This window comes from Mustela nigripes, chromosome 8, assembly GCF_022355385.1.
Source record: "Mustela nigripes isolate SB6536 chromosome 8, MUSNIG.SB6536, whole genome shotgun sequence".
In the NCBI taxonomy this organism is placed as follows: Eukaryota; Metazoa; Chordata; class Mammalia; order Carnivora; family Mustelidae; genus Mustela; species Mustela nigripes.
Genome location: NC_081564.1, coordinates 15,774,528 through 15,791,416, shown reverse-complemented (window position 1 = coordinate 15,791,416; position 16,889 = coordinate 15,774,528). Strand labels below are relative to the sequence as shown.

The 16,889-nt window shown below is 51.7% G+C and overlaps 1 protein-coding gene across 5 annotated transcripts in view; it reads left to right on the top strand.

Moving 5' to 3' along the window:
• Positions 1 to 2,099: 2,099 nt before the first annotated feature.
• PXN (paxillin) overlaps positions 2,100 to 16,889 on the top strand; it is a 46,010-nt gene continuing 31,220 nt past the window's right edge. For 2 of the 5 annotated variants that reach the window (XM_059408568.1, XM_059408565.1), the window contains exon 1: positions 2,100 to 2,264. In XM_059408568.1, the coding sequence (XP_059264551.1) occupies positions 2,252 to 2,264 (13 nt within the window). In that variant the 5' untranslated portion in view covers positions 2,100 to 2,251. The remainder of the gene's footprint in view (positions 2,265 to 16,889) is intronic. The other 3 variants (XM_059408569.1, XM_059408570.1, XM_059408571.1) reach the window with 3 other exon arrangements.

The window sequence follows — 16,889 nt, the reverse complement described above, 5'->3', positions numbered from 1 at the left end:
CATGCGGGACTCGATCCCAGGACCCTGAGATCATGACCCGAGCCGAAGGCAGCGGCTTAACCCACTGAGCCACCCAGGCGCCCCCACTAATTATTTTCTGAATCTTCAATTAAACCAGGAACTTTCTGAGGAAAGGGACTGTGGTTTGCTTCGTTCCAAGTGCCAGGCATAATGCCCACCAGTCATTCAGCAAATATATATGGAGCGGCCCCTCCTATACGCTGCACATGTAGTAATGGACATGGTTCCTGCCCTCACGTGCTTTTCCTCTAAGAGGATGAGGGACATTTATCAAATAATCTAACCACTACATGTAAATTGCAGGAGTGAGAAGTGTCTACAAAACAGAGGAACATTAAAGGTGTTGGGAGGGCAGGAGATAGCATGACTTGCCTGGTTGTGGAGCAGTCTTGGGTCTTGAGTTTTAATAGAGGAGGTTGTGGTAGCCAAAGGTGAGGCTCCTGGTTCTTCTGCCTTCTAAAAAAGAGCTTGATGATGGGGCGCCCGGGCAGCTCAGTGAGTTAAAGCCTCTGCCTTCAGTTTGGGTCCTGATCTCAGGGTCCTGGGATGGAGCCCCACATCAAGCTCTCTGCTCAGTGGGGAGCCTGCTTCCCTTCCTCTCTCTCTCCCTGCTTGTGATCTCTGTCTGTCAAATAAATAAATAAAATCATTAAAAAAAAAAAGCTTGATGGGCGCCTGGGTGGCTCAGTTGGTTAAGCGACTGCCTTCAGTTCAGCTCATGATCCTGGAGTCTCCGGATGGAGTCCCGCATCAGGCTCCCTGCTCAGTGGGGAGTCTGCTTCTCCCTCTGACCCTCTCCCCTCTCATGCTCTCTCTCTCCCTCAAATAAATAAATAAAATCTTTTAAAAACAAAAAAGAGCTTGGCGCCGAGATGGAGGAATGACAGCTTCCACATGCAGGGTTTTTGGGGCAAGTCTGAACTCTTCCTCTAGGGCAACCCGGGCCAGTGGCTGAACATGCTGGGGGGTGGGGGGGGGGGGGGGGGGGGGGGGGGGGGGGTGGGGAGGGGTCTGGGGCCTGAACACTTCTGCCCAGTGAGGCTCCTCCAAGGAGTTTTAGCTTATTTATCTTTCTCAGATCTGAGTCCTTGCGGGATCCTGTTTCTTCCCCTTTCTCTTTCACAAACGTTACCTGCCCCACCCCCAACCCCATCTCAACATTTGCTTCCTGGAGAACCAGAGGGTCTTGGGGGCTGGGTTCTGGTGGGCGGGGGAACTCAAAGTTGTGCCTACAGGGCATTTTTATATAGAATCGACAAACTACCCTTGCCCTTTGCAAAGATGGGGGGAAGGGCTGATAGTCATAGAAGCCTCTATGAGAATTAACTTCCATAGTAGCTACCTGGTATCTGGCACTCTGTGAATGGCAGCTGTTACTATTACCTGATTTCTACACATCTCCTCTGGGCTTTGGGGTGGCTGAGGGTGTTTCAGGAAACTGCCTGGACCTGGGTGTAAAGCCCTTGAACTTTTTCCTTTAATGTCTAAGGTGGCATCCCCTCTGCTCCATGTTTTGGGAAAGTTTCCCTCTAGGAGGGTGGACATGTGGAAGATTAAGGGATATATAACTTCAAAAGTGTTGAATCTGGCCCCAAAGTCCGGATTGAGAGCTGCACTGCCATCGGTCCAGAGGGCGGCCCCGAAAAAAGGTCCTCCAAAGGTTCCGTGCTTTGCCTGTACTGACTTAGGGTCCTCCTGGGAGGTGACCTACTGGGAGACAGGCAGATAGAATGGTGGACAAATCTAACTCTCCAGCGGATGGACATGTGATGAGTGAATGATTGATGGATGGACAGACGCAGGTCAGCCTGAGATGTCAACACAGGAGGTGACTTTGACACGGACAGAGACTGACCACAGGACTTGAAGAGACTGACCACAGAGCCTGAAGGCCAGAGTCTCCCACCTGCCGGCTCGGCCGCGAGAGGGCGCTGCCGCTCGCCCGGCGTAGCCCTCTGCCGGCCGGGCGCGCGCTCGCGGGCCGGCGGCGGGGCGGGGTTAGCGTGAGCACCGGGCGGGGCCAGCTTGCTCCGGGGGGAGACCGTGGGCGGGGGCGGGGCGCGCGTGCTCGCGGGGGCGGGGCGCGCGGCGGGCGCGGGCGCGCGCGGTGGCGGCGCGTTCCGTTCCCGGCCGAGGCTCGCGGCGGAAAAGTTGTGGGGCGGAGAGGAGCGGCCCCGGGACGGGCAGAGAGCGGGACGCCGAGTCGGCTCCCGGCGCCCGCGGTCGCGCCATGGACGACCTCGGTGAGTGAGCGGGAGGCCGAGGGAGGCGGCTGCGAGGGGCGCGCGGCCCCGGGCCGGGCGGGCGCGAGCGAGCGGCGGGGGCAGCGGGATCCCGCCCCCCGCGGCCGGGGTCCGGGCTCTGCTAGCTGAATGCCAGGGTTCCGCTGGGCCGGGATCCCCGGCTGGGCCTGAGTCCTGGGCCAGGCCGGCCTTGCTGCCGTCCTCACAGCTACCAGCCCCCGCCTCGGAGAGGGCCCCACCTCCGGACCCCAGACGTCGGGCCATCTCCCAGACCAGCCGTAGGGGCCCGCTTGCACCTCAGGGACCCGCCCCCCCCGCCCCCGGGGCGGCCCCCCCCCCCCCCCCCCCCCCCGCCCCCCCCCCCCCCCGCTGTGGGACCCTCCCTTCACACACGGCTCCCCCACCCCCTATTTCACTGATCTGCGGCCCAACTCGGGGAACAACAGCTGCGGAAACTCGAAACTCTCTGTTGGTCCCTCATTTCCAGAACCTGTTCCCACCCCTTTAAGGACCCCCTTTCCAGGGATAGCTTTTTTCATTTCACAAGTTAGAGATGAGCCTCCAGTGACCACACCCCCACAAAGACAGGTTTTTCATCTGTCCCCACCCCCCCCCCCCCCACCAATCCAGGTCTGGGCACCCTGTTTTATGGACTGGTCATTCCGTTTCCCGGCTGCTCCGTCCACTCTGTGGACCAGCCCCTCCCCTTTCCTATCACAGATTAGCCTAATCCTAGAAGAGTAAGTGGAGGAGATATGATCCCCCCCCCCCCCCACTGCCGGGGTCTGGTGCAGTGCCAGGGGAATGAAGTGGGAAGTGGGCCCCAGGGTATGGCCATCTCTGGGCTTGTCCGGGCTGGAAGGGTTCCTCCCACCCGGCACCATCCAACCTTGCTGGAGGCCACACAGGTAAGGAGGACAGGATGCCCAGAACAGAGTTTTACTGTTTTCATGTTATCAGAGCTCCCAAACTATTCTTTTCAGTCCAGCCTTGATCTGGCGTTAGGATGGGGAAAAGAATCTCCTGGAACCTGACGCTAAACCCAAGGGGGTTGATGCCAGGGTTCTAGGAATGCCTTGAGTGGCCTGAACTCGGGAGTGAGAGGATTCACTCTTCACTCTCCCTCCCTCCCCTTCATGCCTGTAGCCAGAGGGCCTTTGAGCTGGGGAGGTAATGGGGGGGGGGGGTTCTTCTCTGTAGGAGCCTTGTCTTCCTCTGTACTGTGGGTGGCTTGTGTGACCACTGATGCTTTCTCTGTCCCAGGCTCTGAGGAGTAGATTCATCAGACGGCCCTGAGTGGCCGCCCCCAACCACACAGGGCACTAAGTTAAGACTGGCTATCTGTAGGCTCTGGACTTCCAAAGAGACAGGGAAGAGGACCCCCAGCTTCCTTTTGAAAAAGATCAGGGCGCCGCCGCCGAGAGAGATCCTGGTGCTGGGAATGGTGCATAGTCCTGCCTGTTGTGCAGGGTGCGATGGCTGCCAAGCATAGTTCTGCCTTTGGGTCAGGCTTGGCACCCATTTTTCCAACACATTCGAGGTTGGCATGGCCTCCAGGCAGGTATTTTGTTCACATAAAAAAATAAGCTGAAAGGAGAGTGGGGGATTATTTTTTGAATCAGTACCTGAAAGTCTCGATGCTTTCCCAGCAGGAACCAGGGAGCAGAGTTACAGTTTCTAAAATGCCGATGTGTTTCTGTTGCTCTTCAACATCCCTTCCACACAGTACTGTTTGAAGGTCTGAGAGAGTTTTGTAGAGTGTACTCTTGGAGTCCAGAATTCCTGTCCTCTGACAGGCTTCCATTTAGGGCCAGGAAACCTGGTGAGTCTTGGGGAAAGTGTATACTGGCAGAGGGGCCTGCAGGAACTAAAATCTGCTGTTTACGGAGTGCTTGCTGTACCTCAGCTTGTCTCCGTCCTCGCTCACAGCAGCCCTTTGTAAGTGCCCCTTACTTAGGGCTCCGGCTGTCATTCCTGTTTGCTTTTTACAAATAGAGAAAACAGACTGAGAGAGGTTGATTGACTTGCCCCAGGTTGCACTGCCATGGAATGACCAAATCATGACTAGAATCGCAGTCCTTGGCTCTTAGATCTGCAGTTCCTGGGTCCCAAGAGGCCTTTCTTCCTGAGGAAGGGGTGAGCAGCGCATGAAGGAGGGGTCACAGGGAGTGGCGGCTGCCACCTGTAACTTCTGTGACCTTTCAGCACACACTCCCCAGTTGTTCCAGGCTGCCTGACTTCCTCCGCCTAAGCTCCCAGGAGGCCAGCCACGCCTGGCTGCCCCGGAGCCCCTGGGGTGGGAGCAGTGGGGTGAGCAGAAAGGGGAGAGGAATTTGCCTCTGTGCTCCGGCCGCATCAGCTGTCTGGATGGCTGCTTCCACGCACCGCCCGTCAGCTGTTTTCCTTAGTTAGGGTGGACACAAAGGCCAGGCCTCTTGTTTTTATTTTTCTCCTGAGAGTGCTCTCAGCTGTGAGCCTCCTGGTCCCTGGAACAGGGGAGAGTTTATGGTGTGTCCTGTGGCAAGGCTAGAGGGGGCAGAGTCTCTGCTGTGACTTTGTTTTTTTTGGTCTTGAACGTTGGGGAACTCTTCCCTCCCCATAGCGGCTAGTGACAGACACACCATGTGCTGTTTAATAAGTTACAAATTTATAGCTCTTTGGGCAGAAAAACATAAACACTGCCCTTCCCTGTGTGTTTTCTCCTCTCTGTGCTACGGGGTGGCTGCTGGTGGCTTTTCCCATTACTGTTTAGATGCTGGTTTGGCCCGGAGTTCGCTCTGTTGAGTTCTGGCTGGATTTTCCTGGACAGAGTTCCCACAACACTGAGATGCAGTCTGATTACGGTTTCGGACCCAGCTCCTCGCTCTCCTCTTGCTCATGTTCCTAGTGCTTCTGGGGGGCTGTGACCACAGCTGCGGCCCAGTAATGGTCACGTGTGCTTGGTGGGAGACAGGCATCGGACTCAGCACTTCGGGCTATGATCACTGACACTTTGGAGAGAGGGTGGTTTTTATCTCCGCTTTACGGATGGGGAAACGAGCCTCTGGGAGTTCACTGGGCTAAGCTGGGGTTGGAACCCAGACCTATCCCATTCCAGATCTGGCCATCTAAACCAGAACAAGGTTAAGTGCTGGGTGAGGTAACTAACTGGGAGGGGTGGTGAGCCCCGGGCCTGCTGACTGAGGGTTAGCCCCCTGACCCAAATTCTGCTAGTCACCTTCAAAATTTGGGCCGTGGGGGCCATCCTGAATAAATGGCCTCTATGGCAGAGGTCGGGTGCAGTTCAGACCTTGATGGCTTTGCCTTCCTTTCTCTTGCAGAGGGAACAGCCAGCTGTTGGCAATGCCCAGTTGCTGCTAGAATCTGGACATGTCTTCTTTCAGCTTCTCAGCAGTCTTGACCCTCTGAAATACAGTGCCTCATTGTCCTTAGGGGGTGTACTAGGGGGGCAGGGGAGTTGCCTGGGGCATTCCGGGCTATGGAGCCTCCCTGTTTCCATGGAAAGTCTGGACTTTGGGCTTGCCTGTCTGTGGTGCCTCTATGTGTTGGGCTGGGGTCAGGGCACCCAGCTGCCGGGCCCGCAGCAGAGGCAGCCCCAGGGAGTGATGCTGTGTTCCGCGGCAGGGCCGGGTCTCCTCCTGGGCTGTGCACTAGTGAGTTCCAGAGCTGGGCTCCGAACCCCGGGGTGTTTGATTCTTAAGCAGGTGTGCTTGCCGTGGTGCTTGCCGTGGTGCCAAGCTGTCTGCTGCCTGGGCAGCCCCAGCCAGGGTGGAGAGGTTCGGGTTGCTGGGGCCATATCCCTGCCGCTGTGGACTGGAGGTCTTCCAAGGGAGCCTCACGGTATTCCCTCCAGCTTCCCCAGCAATGGCCGTGCCCTGGGAGGCTGGGTGGGTCGTTGGCTGGAGGGGCCCTCAGAAGGTCAGAGTTACTGCCGGGGTACCCGAGCAGTGCCTCTCCCCCATATAATCCGTCTTGCATGGAGTGTGCTGACCCTCCAAGGCTTCCTTGGGCCTTTGCCTTGTTCCAGAAGGAGAGAGTTGAAAAACTCCTCCCACCTTCACCTCATTGCAGCTCTTCCTTGGGTTGTCCTAATGTTGGTCCTTTCAGTAATAATAACAAACAGCTGTAGAGCTCTTTCCCAGAGTGTTTATTAAGCACTTACTGTGTACGGGCACTGTGCCGGGCTCTTTACATGCATTGTTTCACTGACCTGTAATGGCCATAGGAGGCACAGGTTCTGTTATTATTACTGCTGTCCATTTTACAGATGGTGAAACTGAGGCACAGAGAGGGTTAGCCCCCTGACCCAAATTCTGTTTACCGGTGAGTGGTAGGGCTGGGGTTTAAATGAGAGTCGGGCTTGTGACTGTCCTTATACCTCTGTTCATGATACTGGATCGGATCTTGCTTGCCTGTTGGTTTGATTGTTTTCCATTTCTAGGATGATAAAAATCTTTCCTGTCCCCTCCCCACAGCCTCCAATCTCTGATCTCCCCCATCCATCCTCTTCCTGTTCTCTGGGCTTCTTCCCTTTCCTTCAATCTTTCTTGGGATGGGCTGCTGGACACTTGTGACAGGGTCTCCTGCTCAGTGCTCTCCCATCCCTGTCACCTCCTCTCCAGTCACCTGTTCCCCTTGGGACAGAGGGTAGTCCTCTGAGGTCCCTCTTCTTCTTTTTCTTCTTCTTCTTCTTTTTTTTTTTTTTAAGATTTTGTTTATTTATTTGACAGACAGAGATCACAAGTAGGCAGAGAGAGAGCTGAACAGAAAGCCTGATGCGGGGCTCGATCCCAGGACCCTGGGATCTTGACCTGAGCCGAAGGCAGGCCTCTTCCAGGCCTGGTTGGCATCACGCTCTCTGTGCCCCTGACCCACACAGACATGCTCCTGTCTTCATTCAGGTGTTTGGACTTGCTGCCAGTTGGAGCCGGCCCATTTCCAGAGGAGGAAGTAGATGAAAACTTTGAGGTGGAGAATTGAGAGTGTCCTCTGTGAGGGAGAGAGGGAGAGAGAGAATTGGGGGGAGCTGAGTATTCCCAGAAACCTTGACAAAGCTCCTGATAAAAAGGGTGTTCTAGGAATTGTCTCCTCACCCGGGATAGGCCCAGAGCCTCCCCAGCCCCCAGGTCTACTTTGCCTTTTCATTTGGGGGCCTGTTGGGAGTCTCACATCTGGCCTGAAGCGTGCATTCACGTCCTGATAAAGTCTTCCAGCTAACGAATTGATTGCCTAACCCATGAGACTCAGGGCTGGCCTCTCCAGGGAGACCTTGGACGCTAGGCCAGTGGCAGGCAGAACATGTGGTTGGCCAGGCCCAGCAGAGCCCCCAGTGGCCAAGTTTTCCCTTAAAGATGGCCTTTTAATGCTTATTTCTTGTGTGATTGTGGTATTGTGGTCTTACGGGTGAACATTGTCATTGTTAGGTGCATGTTAGAAGTATTTCAGAGTAAAATGTGATGTCTGCATCTCGGTTTGAAATGATACAGTAAAAAAGGAGGTATATATATATATATATATATGTGCATACACACACATATGTATATATATAGAGAGAGAGAGAAAGCCTTCAAGCACATGTGTCTGTTTATACAAAATGGCAAAATGTTAATGACTGAGTCTAGGCAGAGGGTATGTGTGTGCTCATTGAAATGGTCTTTCAACTCCTCTGTCTGTTTAGACACTTTCATGATCAAAAGTTGGAAAAAAAGTAGATCATGGTTTATGCCATAGTGGGCTCAGGCTTATTCAGCCGGGAGTGAACCTAAGTGTCTGTCTGTGCCCCTCGGCCTGCTGGGACACTGCGGCCCTGGAGGAAAGACTGGGGTGGGGGGGGCGACAGGAGCCAAGCAGGCCTGGGATGATCGGGACTGGTCACTGTCAGTTGGGGGGGCGGGGGCACACAACCACAGTGACCCATGCAGTAAAAAGGACAGGGCCAGCCAGAGACAGAGAGTTTCCACAGCGTGAAGGCAGCCCCCAGGGTTATTTTGGGTGTGGTGACATTAATCAGACCCCGGACGGGCAAGGGAGACACAGGGCAAGGGAGACGCTGGGCTCTGGTCAGAGTTTGGAGAGGGTTGCTTGGGTGGGATGCGGAGCAAGGCTTACAAAAGACTAGCCTCTGGGCAGCTGGAGCCTGGGGGAGGGGATGAAATGCCATTTGCCTCACATCATAAACCTCTTATCTGTGGCCAAAAGAACACCACTAGCCTGTGGGCAGTGTGGGCCAGAGTGGCCCCTGGGCTCTTGCTGGTGGCCCAGGGTCTGGCCCAGGGTCTGGCCGTTCAGTTCTCCAGCCTTCAGGACCCCTCTCCTGGAATCCCCACTCCTGGGTCCCTCTTCTCTTGTTTTGTGCTGACTCAAAGCTTGGGCCACTTGGCCCTCCCGTCTGTTTGGGAGAAATGGCTGGATTCTGGCACCAGTCGCCCCCTTGGCTTGGAGGTCCCGGTGCCTACCAGGAACATTTGGGGCAGCCATCAGGCTCTTGTAAGGGGAGCCCTTCACTCGAGGGTCTCCTTTGAGACCCATGCGTGTCTGTCGGCATGCATGGACGCAGAGGCTGGCCACTTGCTCTAGCCCAGGGAATCTTCCTAGTGGGGGCTCAGAGTGGTGTGTCATGGCCTTTCTCTGCCTGTTGGAAACGCAGCACGATGTGTGTTTTAAGGGGGGGGGGGGGGGCGGTGCTGTGAGGAAGCTGTATGTAATTCTTGGCTGGGACTCAGGTAATTGTTTTAATGAAATGGAATGCAGCTTATTCAGAACTCACTTGGCAGAGACAGCCATGTTCTATTCTGTTTTCTTGTTGGGGAGAGCAGGGCGCACATTTGCAGCTGTTTTGAATAGTAGAGCCCTGGGTGAGCGTGGAGGTGGGCGGAAGGCTCTGGGGAGCTCTTCTCTGGTTTGCTCATGGATCCTCAGGCTGCTGAGACGCCTCTGGACAGCAGTCCGTGTATCGCTTTGAATAAGCCATGGAGACCTGGGCCTTGCTCTGGATAGGAGAACAGTCCCGTTGAAAGCAGGGTGTAAGCATGAGCTTACGAGAGAAGAATCCTGTTGAAAGCATGAATGGACCTGCAACCTGCCTCTGGTGTCCTTGGGACCTGCAGGAGACGAGGGCTGTGGGAGCGCCCGGCACCAGCAGAGAGACCCCCCGCAGCTGTCCCCCTCACCCCACATGTCTCTTCCCCTCATCACCTTCTGTGAGCCCTGTACCCTTCCTCCCCACATACCCCATCATCGTACACCTGATGTGGCCATCTGTCCCTTTATCTTCTGGCTCGCTCTCTTTACCCATCGGTCCCTTCTAACTTCTTCGTCTTTTCTGTTGTTAACACAGCCTGGGTCCTTCTTTCATGTTCTCTGTTTTGCTAAGAATACGCTCTTTAGCGGACATATTTCCCCCTCCCTCCCTTGAGATCTGCTTCTATAGACACCCCCCTCCCCACTTCCTTCCCCACTTCCTTCTCGAATCCCTTTGTGGGGGCCCACCACTGTGTTTTTCTCAAGATCTCTGCTGGCTCCCTGTTTTGCTCCTAGGTGCCTAGGTCAGTTTTTCTACTTGCGTGACCTCTTTTTTCACTCGTGTGCTGGCAACTCCTAAATTTATATTTCCACCCCTGACGTGGATTCTATTGTCCAGATTCTTCCGGCCTGCACGCCAGCAAAGACCCAGCTCATTTCCTCTTCACTCTCTCTTTGCGGCCTCAGGCATTGTCTGCTTTCTCTGTGATTGTCCCCTGTCTTCTCTTGTCCTGTGTGACATCATGGGCCTTTGCTCAACACTTCGAGATTTAGGCAACGTTTTCGTGTGCTTCATCATTGTTGATAAGATTCTGACCACAGTCCTTTGGAGAGTGGGTGCTAGTTTTCCCCATTTTGCAGATGAGGAAGCTGAACTGCAGCTCCAGGGGCTTAGGGACACACCCAGTGTCACCCAGACCCTGATGCAAGAGCTTGACCCGAGAGCATCACCTTAGGTCCCCTGGCACCAAACCCATTCTTTTTTTGGTTCTTCATACTGGAACCACAGGTTGGATTTGGCCTGAAGACCTGTGTCACTTGGCCTTCATAGTATTTAAAAATATTCCAGATTACCATTGGATCCTTAAACAACATGGTTTGAACTATGCGGGTCCACTTAAATGTGTGTGTTTTTTTTTAAATAAATGTAGAATAGTTCTATCAATGCACTTTCTCCTCCTTATGATTTCCCTAACATTTTATTTTCTTTAGTTTACTCTGTTGTAAGAGTATATAGTATGTAGTATATAAAATAAGTGTATAAATTATAAATATATGCAAAATATGTTTTCATCGACTACTTCTATTATCAGTAAGGCTTCTGGTCAGCAGCAAGCTATTAGCCGCTACATTTTGGGGGACTCAAGTTGTATGTGGATTTTCATAACTGACTGACACAAGCCACTTATTAAAATGTTGACATTATTAAAAAAAAAAAGAAGTTACATGTAGATTTTCTACTTCTCAGGGAGTTGGTGCCCTTAACTGACTATGGTTGCCAACATTGAAACCATTAAGAGTTACACATAAAAATCCGTATGTTGTCTCTTTGAAGGAATCTCGTTTGGCTGCACCAGATGCCTGTCCTCCAAGGCACCACGGGCTTGGCCTCAGCAGCTCCAGTCCTCTCACTGGTCTTCTCCTTCGCCTGCAGTGAGCTTGCTTGGGGAGGTTCTTCGAATACTCTCTTTCTGCCCCAGGTTTATGGCAAATACACACTTGCTAAATCTAGGGGGCTTCTTTTCTTTTAAGATTTTAAAGATTTTATTTATTTATTTATTTATAAAAAAGTAGAGGTGCCTGGGTGGCTCAGTGGGTTAAGCCTCTGCCTTTGGCTCAGGTCATGATCTTGGGGTCCTGGGATCGAGCCCCACAATAGGCTCTCTGCTCAGCAGGGAGCCTGCTTCCTCCTCTCTCTGCCTGCCTCTCTGCCTACTTGTGATCTCTTTCTCTCTCTCTTTCTCTCTGTGTCAAATAAATAAATAAAATCTTAAAAAAAAAAAAAAAAGGGTATCTTTACACCCAATATGAGGCTCAAACTCACAACCCTGAGAGCCAGGTATCGCATACTCCACTGACTGAGCCAGCCTGGCGTCCCATCTAGGGGCTTTCCCAAGTTTCATTCTCTGCGTTAGATATGATTTCTGACCACTCCAAGCACTTAGTTTCGCCTAGAGGCTGGATCTTTGTCCAAGTTGCGGAAAACGGCCTCCATACCTGTCTCCCCTCCCCCTCCTCCTTTAAGATCTGTGCAGCTCCTACCTTGAGCAGGCTTCTTTCTGGTTCAAACCAACCAACCTCTTCACCCTCTCACTTCTGTATAACTTCGCAGATCTAAGGTAAATTGGGCATCTTTCCTTTTGTCTCCCCTCTGCCTTGTAGGCCCCTTGAAGACAGGGATCTTATCTGCCTTTCAAGCATCTCTCAGTGCCAAGTTCACCTCGGTTCTCTGCAGTTGCTTAATAAATATTTGATGGTGGTTGATGATTAAATGGATATGAACTGCAGACACCCACTGTGATGCTAGACCTCCAGCAAAGCTCTTTCTCTGCTAGAGAATCCGAGCAAGGGACTGCTGCGTTCTAGGTTGGAGGGGAGGTCGCATAGTCCCTTGGATGGAACATAGCCTCTGACCTCAGCCCTCCTGGGTCTGTATCGTTGCTGCCACTTGCTTTAACGTGTGACCTCGGCAGGTCACTTTACACCCTTAGCCTCGGTGAAAGAGGCACACTTCTTGAAGTGCTTAAAAGTACTCAACAAGGGGGCCAGGGCGCCCGGGTGGCTCCGTCAAGTGTCTGGCTTTTGCTTTTGGCTCAGGTCGTGGTCTCGGGGGTCATGGGATTGAGCTCTGCGTCAGGCTCCATGCTCAGCGGGGAATCTGTTTGAGATTTTCCCTGACTCTCTCTCACTCTCAAATAAATAAGTCCATCTTAAAAAAAAAAAAAAAGTACTCAGTAAGTGGTGACGGTTGTTATTATCATTCTTCCTTGGAATAATTTAGACTTTGCTTGGGGCCTTGGCCTTCTTTATAGTTGATCTTTTTTTTTTTTTTTTTTTAAAGATTTATTTATTTATTTATTTGACAGACAGAGGTCACACGTAGGCAAGAGAGGCAGGGAGGGAGCGAGAGGAGGAAGCAGGCTCTCTGAGGAGCAGAGAGCCCGATATGGGGCTTGATCCCAGGAACCCGGGATCATGACCTGAGCCGAAAGCAGAGGCTTTAACCCACTGAGCCACCCAGGCACCCCTTTACAGTTGATCTTGGCCAAAAGGCCAAGAAGCGATGGCCTTGGCCTTCTCTGTCAGCTCTCCACTTCACCAGTCTGCTGCCTGTGTTTGCTGCGGCCTTGGTGGCAAACATTTGTTTATTTTTAAATTTTAATTGTTATTTTTATTTTTATTTTTTTATTATTTTTTTTTTAATTTTTTTTAAAGATTTTTTATTTATTTATTTGTCAGAGAGAGAGCGAGCGAGAGCGAGCACAGGCAGACAGAGTGGAAGGCAGAGTCAGAGGGAGAAGCAGGCTCCCTGCGGAGCAAGGAGCCTGATGTGGGACTCGATCCCAGGACGCTGGGATCATGACCTGAGCCGAAGGCAGCTGCTTAACCAACTGAGCCACCCAGGCGTCCCTAATTGTTATTTTTAAAATTTTTTTCCAGCGTTGAATAGTAGTAGGTAAAGAGGACAGTGGGTAAAGAGGGCTTGGGGGCGCAGCTCTGCAGGTGAAATGGTTGTCCCCTTGTGCTGGTGGTGTGAAATTGGGTTTTGGTTATAAGACCTTACATTGCCCCAGAGCTTCTTTGGTGGCTTTGATAAGGAAGTGGCTGGTTAAGGAGGTCATTCTGTGGCTTTGTTTATACTGATTGCTCATTTAACACTATATTTGAGAGCTGCCACAGAGAGTGGTCCTGGGATCCATTTCTGGTCTAGCACTGGACTTCTCCCAGAACTAAGAGGCCTTTCACCGGTCAAGGAAGCCATGAAGGATGCCCATGACATCTCTAAAGCCTCATGGGATGGGTCTAGGTTACTGAGGCTCCTAGTAGCAGTAAAGAAAGGGGAGGTTTTGGTTTTATGGATCATAAACTGAGGTTTTTGTCCACTGAGTGAGCCCAGCTAATAGCAAGAAGCTGGTCCAGTGGCTGGGCTGCCCTGCTTGCCTCTGGGTGTTTTTCAGGGCAGTGGATCTGTTAGGTCAGCCCTGATTGCTTCTCGGCCTTTTGGTTAAGATCAAGTGTTAAGTCAGCCCTGAACCCCTTGGGGAGGTAGAAGTGGCTCAGAGAGTCCTGGCCAGGCTTTTCCTTGTTCTCTGTTTCCGGGAACATTCCTCTTCCTTAGGTGGAATGGGAGCGTCCTTTAGGCTGCACTTGGCTTCCTCTGGATTTGCCATTCCCCGCCCCTAGACTCCTGGCCTGGCTACCCCACTAGGGTGGTTTTTTTTTTTATCACTGCTGAACTCCAGGACAGCCAGGTCACGGTGGTTCTTCTGGGGTGGGCTTGAAGGAGAGGCCATGCCTCAGAGACCCGATGTGGCTACCCAGCTGGGCTTGCTTGGTCACACCTTGGCTGTCTTGGTCCCGTGAGTAGACTGTGGCTTCTTCTGCCTTCCTCAGTAGAGTCAGCCTAGGTGCACCCTTCGGGTGAGCTGCTGGGTAGCGGGTTGGCCATATTTCCACCCCGCCTCATCAGCTCAGATAGCCTCTTCTCTCAGATAGCCTGAACTTTCCAAGAATTTCTGCCCCTTTTCTCTCTTTGGAAGTCAGTACTTGAAGTCATTTTGCCTGCCTGAGGCAGCCACACCGGAAATAAGCTGGGGAAAGAAGAGAAGTGTCACCTGGAGGCGGTTGTCACAGCTTCCTGTGGTCACTTGTGGTCATTTGCTTCCAAACATCCTGTTTGTGCCTCTAGAGCAGCAGGAACACTGACCTGGAGACAGCTGTTGTCTGCCTGACTTCATTCAGAGGCATGGGGGCCAGGGGTGTCACCGTCCATCTGTCCCCCAGGACCCTGGGTTTGCTGGTCACTCTTGATGGTGTTGCTGGTAGCAGCTCCTTTTGCCATCTCTGGCTTGGACATCATCTCTGCTCTGCCTTTCCTCTTCTCCCCTGCTCCTGCCTGTGCGATTTGTTCTCAGAACTTTCTCTTGGGTGTGATGAGTCAGCACTCCCCTCTCTGTGGTTCTGGACCCATCCAGTCTTCCTTGGATGGCTCCCTACACTGACAGAGCTCGAAGAAGTCTCAGGATATCCCCTATGGTGTGGGTTCGGGGCTCTCCAGCCTACCACCTTCCTCAGAGTAATGCGCTTTTTATCAATTTATATATTGGACTTTTATCAAAGATGGCAGTTGCATAAGTTTTGAGACTTTCTTTTCTTTTTTTAAGATTTTATTTGTTTAGTTGATAGACACACACAGAGAGGGAACACAAGTGGGGTTGGGGGGGTGGGAGAGGGAGAAGCAGACTTTCCGCTGAGCAGGGAACCCGATGTGGGGCTTGATCCCAGGACCCCAGGATCATGACCTGAGCTGAAGGCAGAGGCTTTAACCCACTGAGCCACCCAGGCGCCCACTTCATTCTTTTTTTATGACTGAATAGTACATTATATGGATATACCGAATTTTGTTTATTCATTTGTCAATGGATGGACGTTTGGGTGGTTTCCGTATTTTGGCTGTTGTGACTAGTCCTGCTACGACCGTGTATGTTCAGATTTTTATTTGCATACCCGTTTTCAGTTCTTTTTGGCTTATGTCTGTTCATTGCTTTTAAAATTTATTTTTCTCTATTGTTGTAAAAGCCTAATAAAAGGACTATAATCATATTCATGTTATCTTTTTTTTTTTGAGAGAAGAAAGAGGGAGACAACATATTTTGGGGCAAGAGTGTGTAAGCGGGGTGGGGGAAGGGCAGAGGGAGAGAGAGAATTTTAACAGGGTCCACGCCCAGGGCAGAGTTCCACACAGGCTCAGTCCTACAACCCTGAGCTCATGACCTGAGAGGAAATCAAGAGTTAGCTTCTTAACCAACAGAGACCCCCGGGTGCCCCATTTTTACTTTTATTATTTATTTATTTATTTATTATTTATTATTTTAATTTTTAATTTTTTAAAAAGATTTTATTTATTTATTTGAGAGAGAGACAGTGAGAGAGAACATGAGCGAGGAGAAGGTCAGAGGGAGAAGCAGACTCCCCATGGAGTTGGGAGCCCGATGTGGGACTCGATCCTGGGACTCCAGGATCATGACCTGAGCCGAAGGCAGTCGTCCAACCAACTGAGCAACCCAGGCGCCCCTATTTATTTATTTTTTAAAGATTTTATTTATTTGACAGAGATCACAAGCAGGCAGAGAGGCAGGCAGAGAGAGAGGAGGAAGCAGGCTCCCCGCTGAGCAGAGAGCCCGATTCGGGGCTCGATCCAAGGACCCTGAGATCATGACCTGAGCTGAAGGCTGTGGCTTAACCCACTGAGCCACCCAGGCGCCCCCCCGCCATTTTTACTTTTAATATTGAGCTGTCTTTTTCTTGATTATCAATGTTATACATGTTCATTGTAGAAAATTTTGAAAACTACAGGGTTGCCTGGATGGCTCAGTCAATAAAGCATGTGACCCTTGATCTCAGGGTTGTGAGTTTGAGCCCCAGGTTGGGTGTGGAACCTACTTTAAAAAAAAAAAGCTACAGAGATGCACGAAGAAGGAAATGGTGAAAACTCACAGATCTAATCAGAGAACCACAGTAAATATTTTAGTGCATTCTGTAAAATCTCAGTGCATATATATTTACATAATTTAATAATTTCCACCATTATGCCACCATTACTGTAACATTTACCCTATGCTAGACATTGTTCTAAGTGCCTTACTTAAATTATTTTTTCCCTTCATAACAACCCTATGAAGTAGATATTCCTTTTTTTATTTTTAAGATTTTATTTATTTATTTGAAGAGAGAGAGATCACAAGTAGGCAGAGCAGGCAGAGAGAGAAGGGGAAGCAGGCTCCCCACTGAGCAGAGAGCCTGACTCGGGGCTCGATCCCAGGATCCTGAGATCATGACCTGAACCAAAGGCAGAGGCTTAACCCACTGAGCCACCCAGGTGCCCCTGAAGTAGATAATCTTGTCGATGCCAATGCTAAAGCATAGTGAGGGTAAGGGATTTGCCTGAGGGGAACTCTTGGTACCTGGTAGAGGAGTCAGGGTTGGAATCTGGAGGTGGCTTTAGCCCACTGTGTCCCATCCAGCCCCTTTGATTAGACCCACCTACCTTCCTTCCTTCCTTTCTTTTTTCCCCAAGATTTATTTATTTGAGAGAGAGAGCAATGAGCAGGAGGGGCACAGGGGGAGGGAGAGAGAATCTTAAGCAGAGTCCACGCTGGGCATGGAGCCAGACCCGGGACTGAGCCTGACCTGGGGCTGGATCTCCCAACCATGAGATCATGACCAGAGCCTAAACCGAGAGTTGGAGGCTTAACTGACTGAGCCACCCTGCACCCCTGGACTCCATTTGATTCCCACTCAGTGATGCCACTGAGGGCCACTAGAGGGGAAGGAGGAAGGGAGTCAGGCTGGTGTACATGTGTGTGTATCCTGTGTATGTGGATC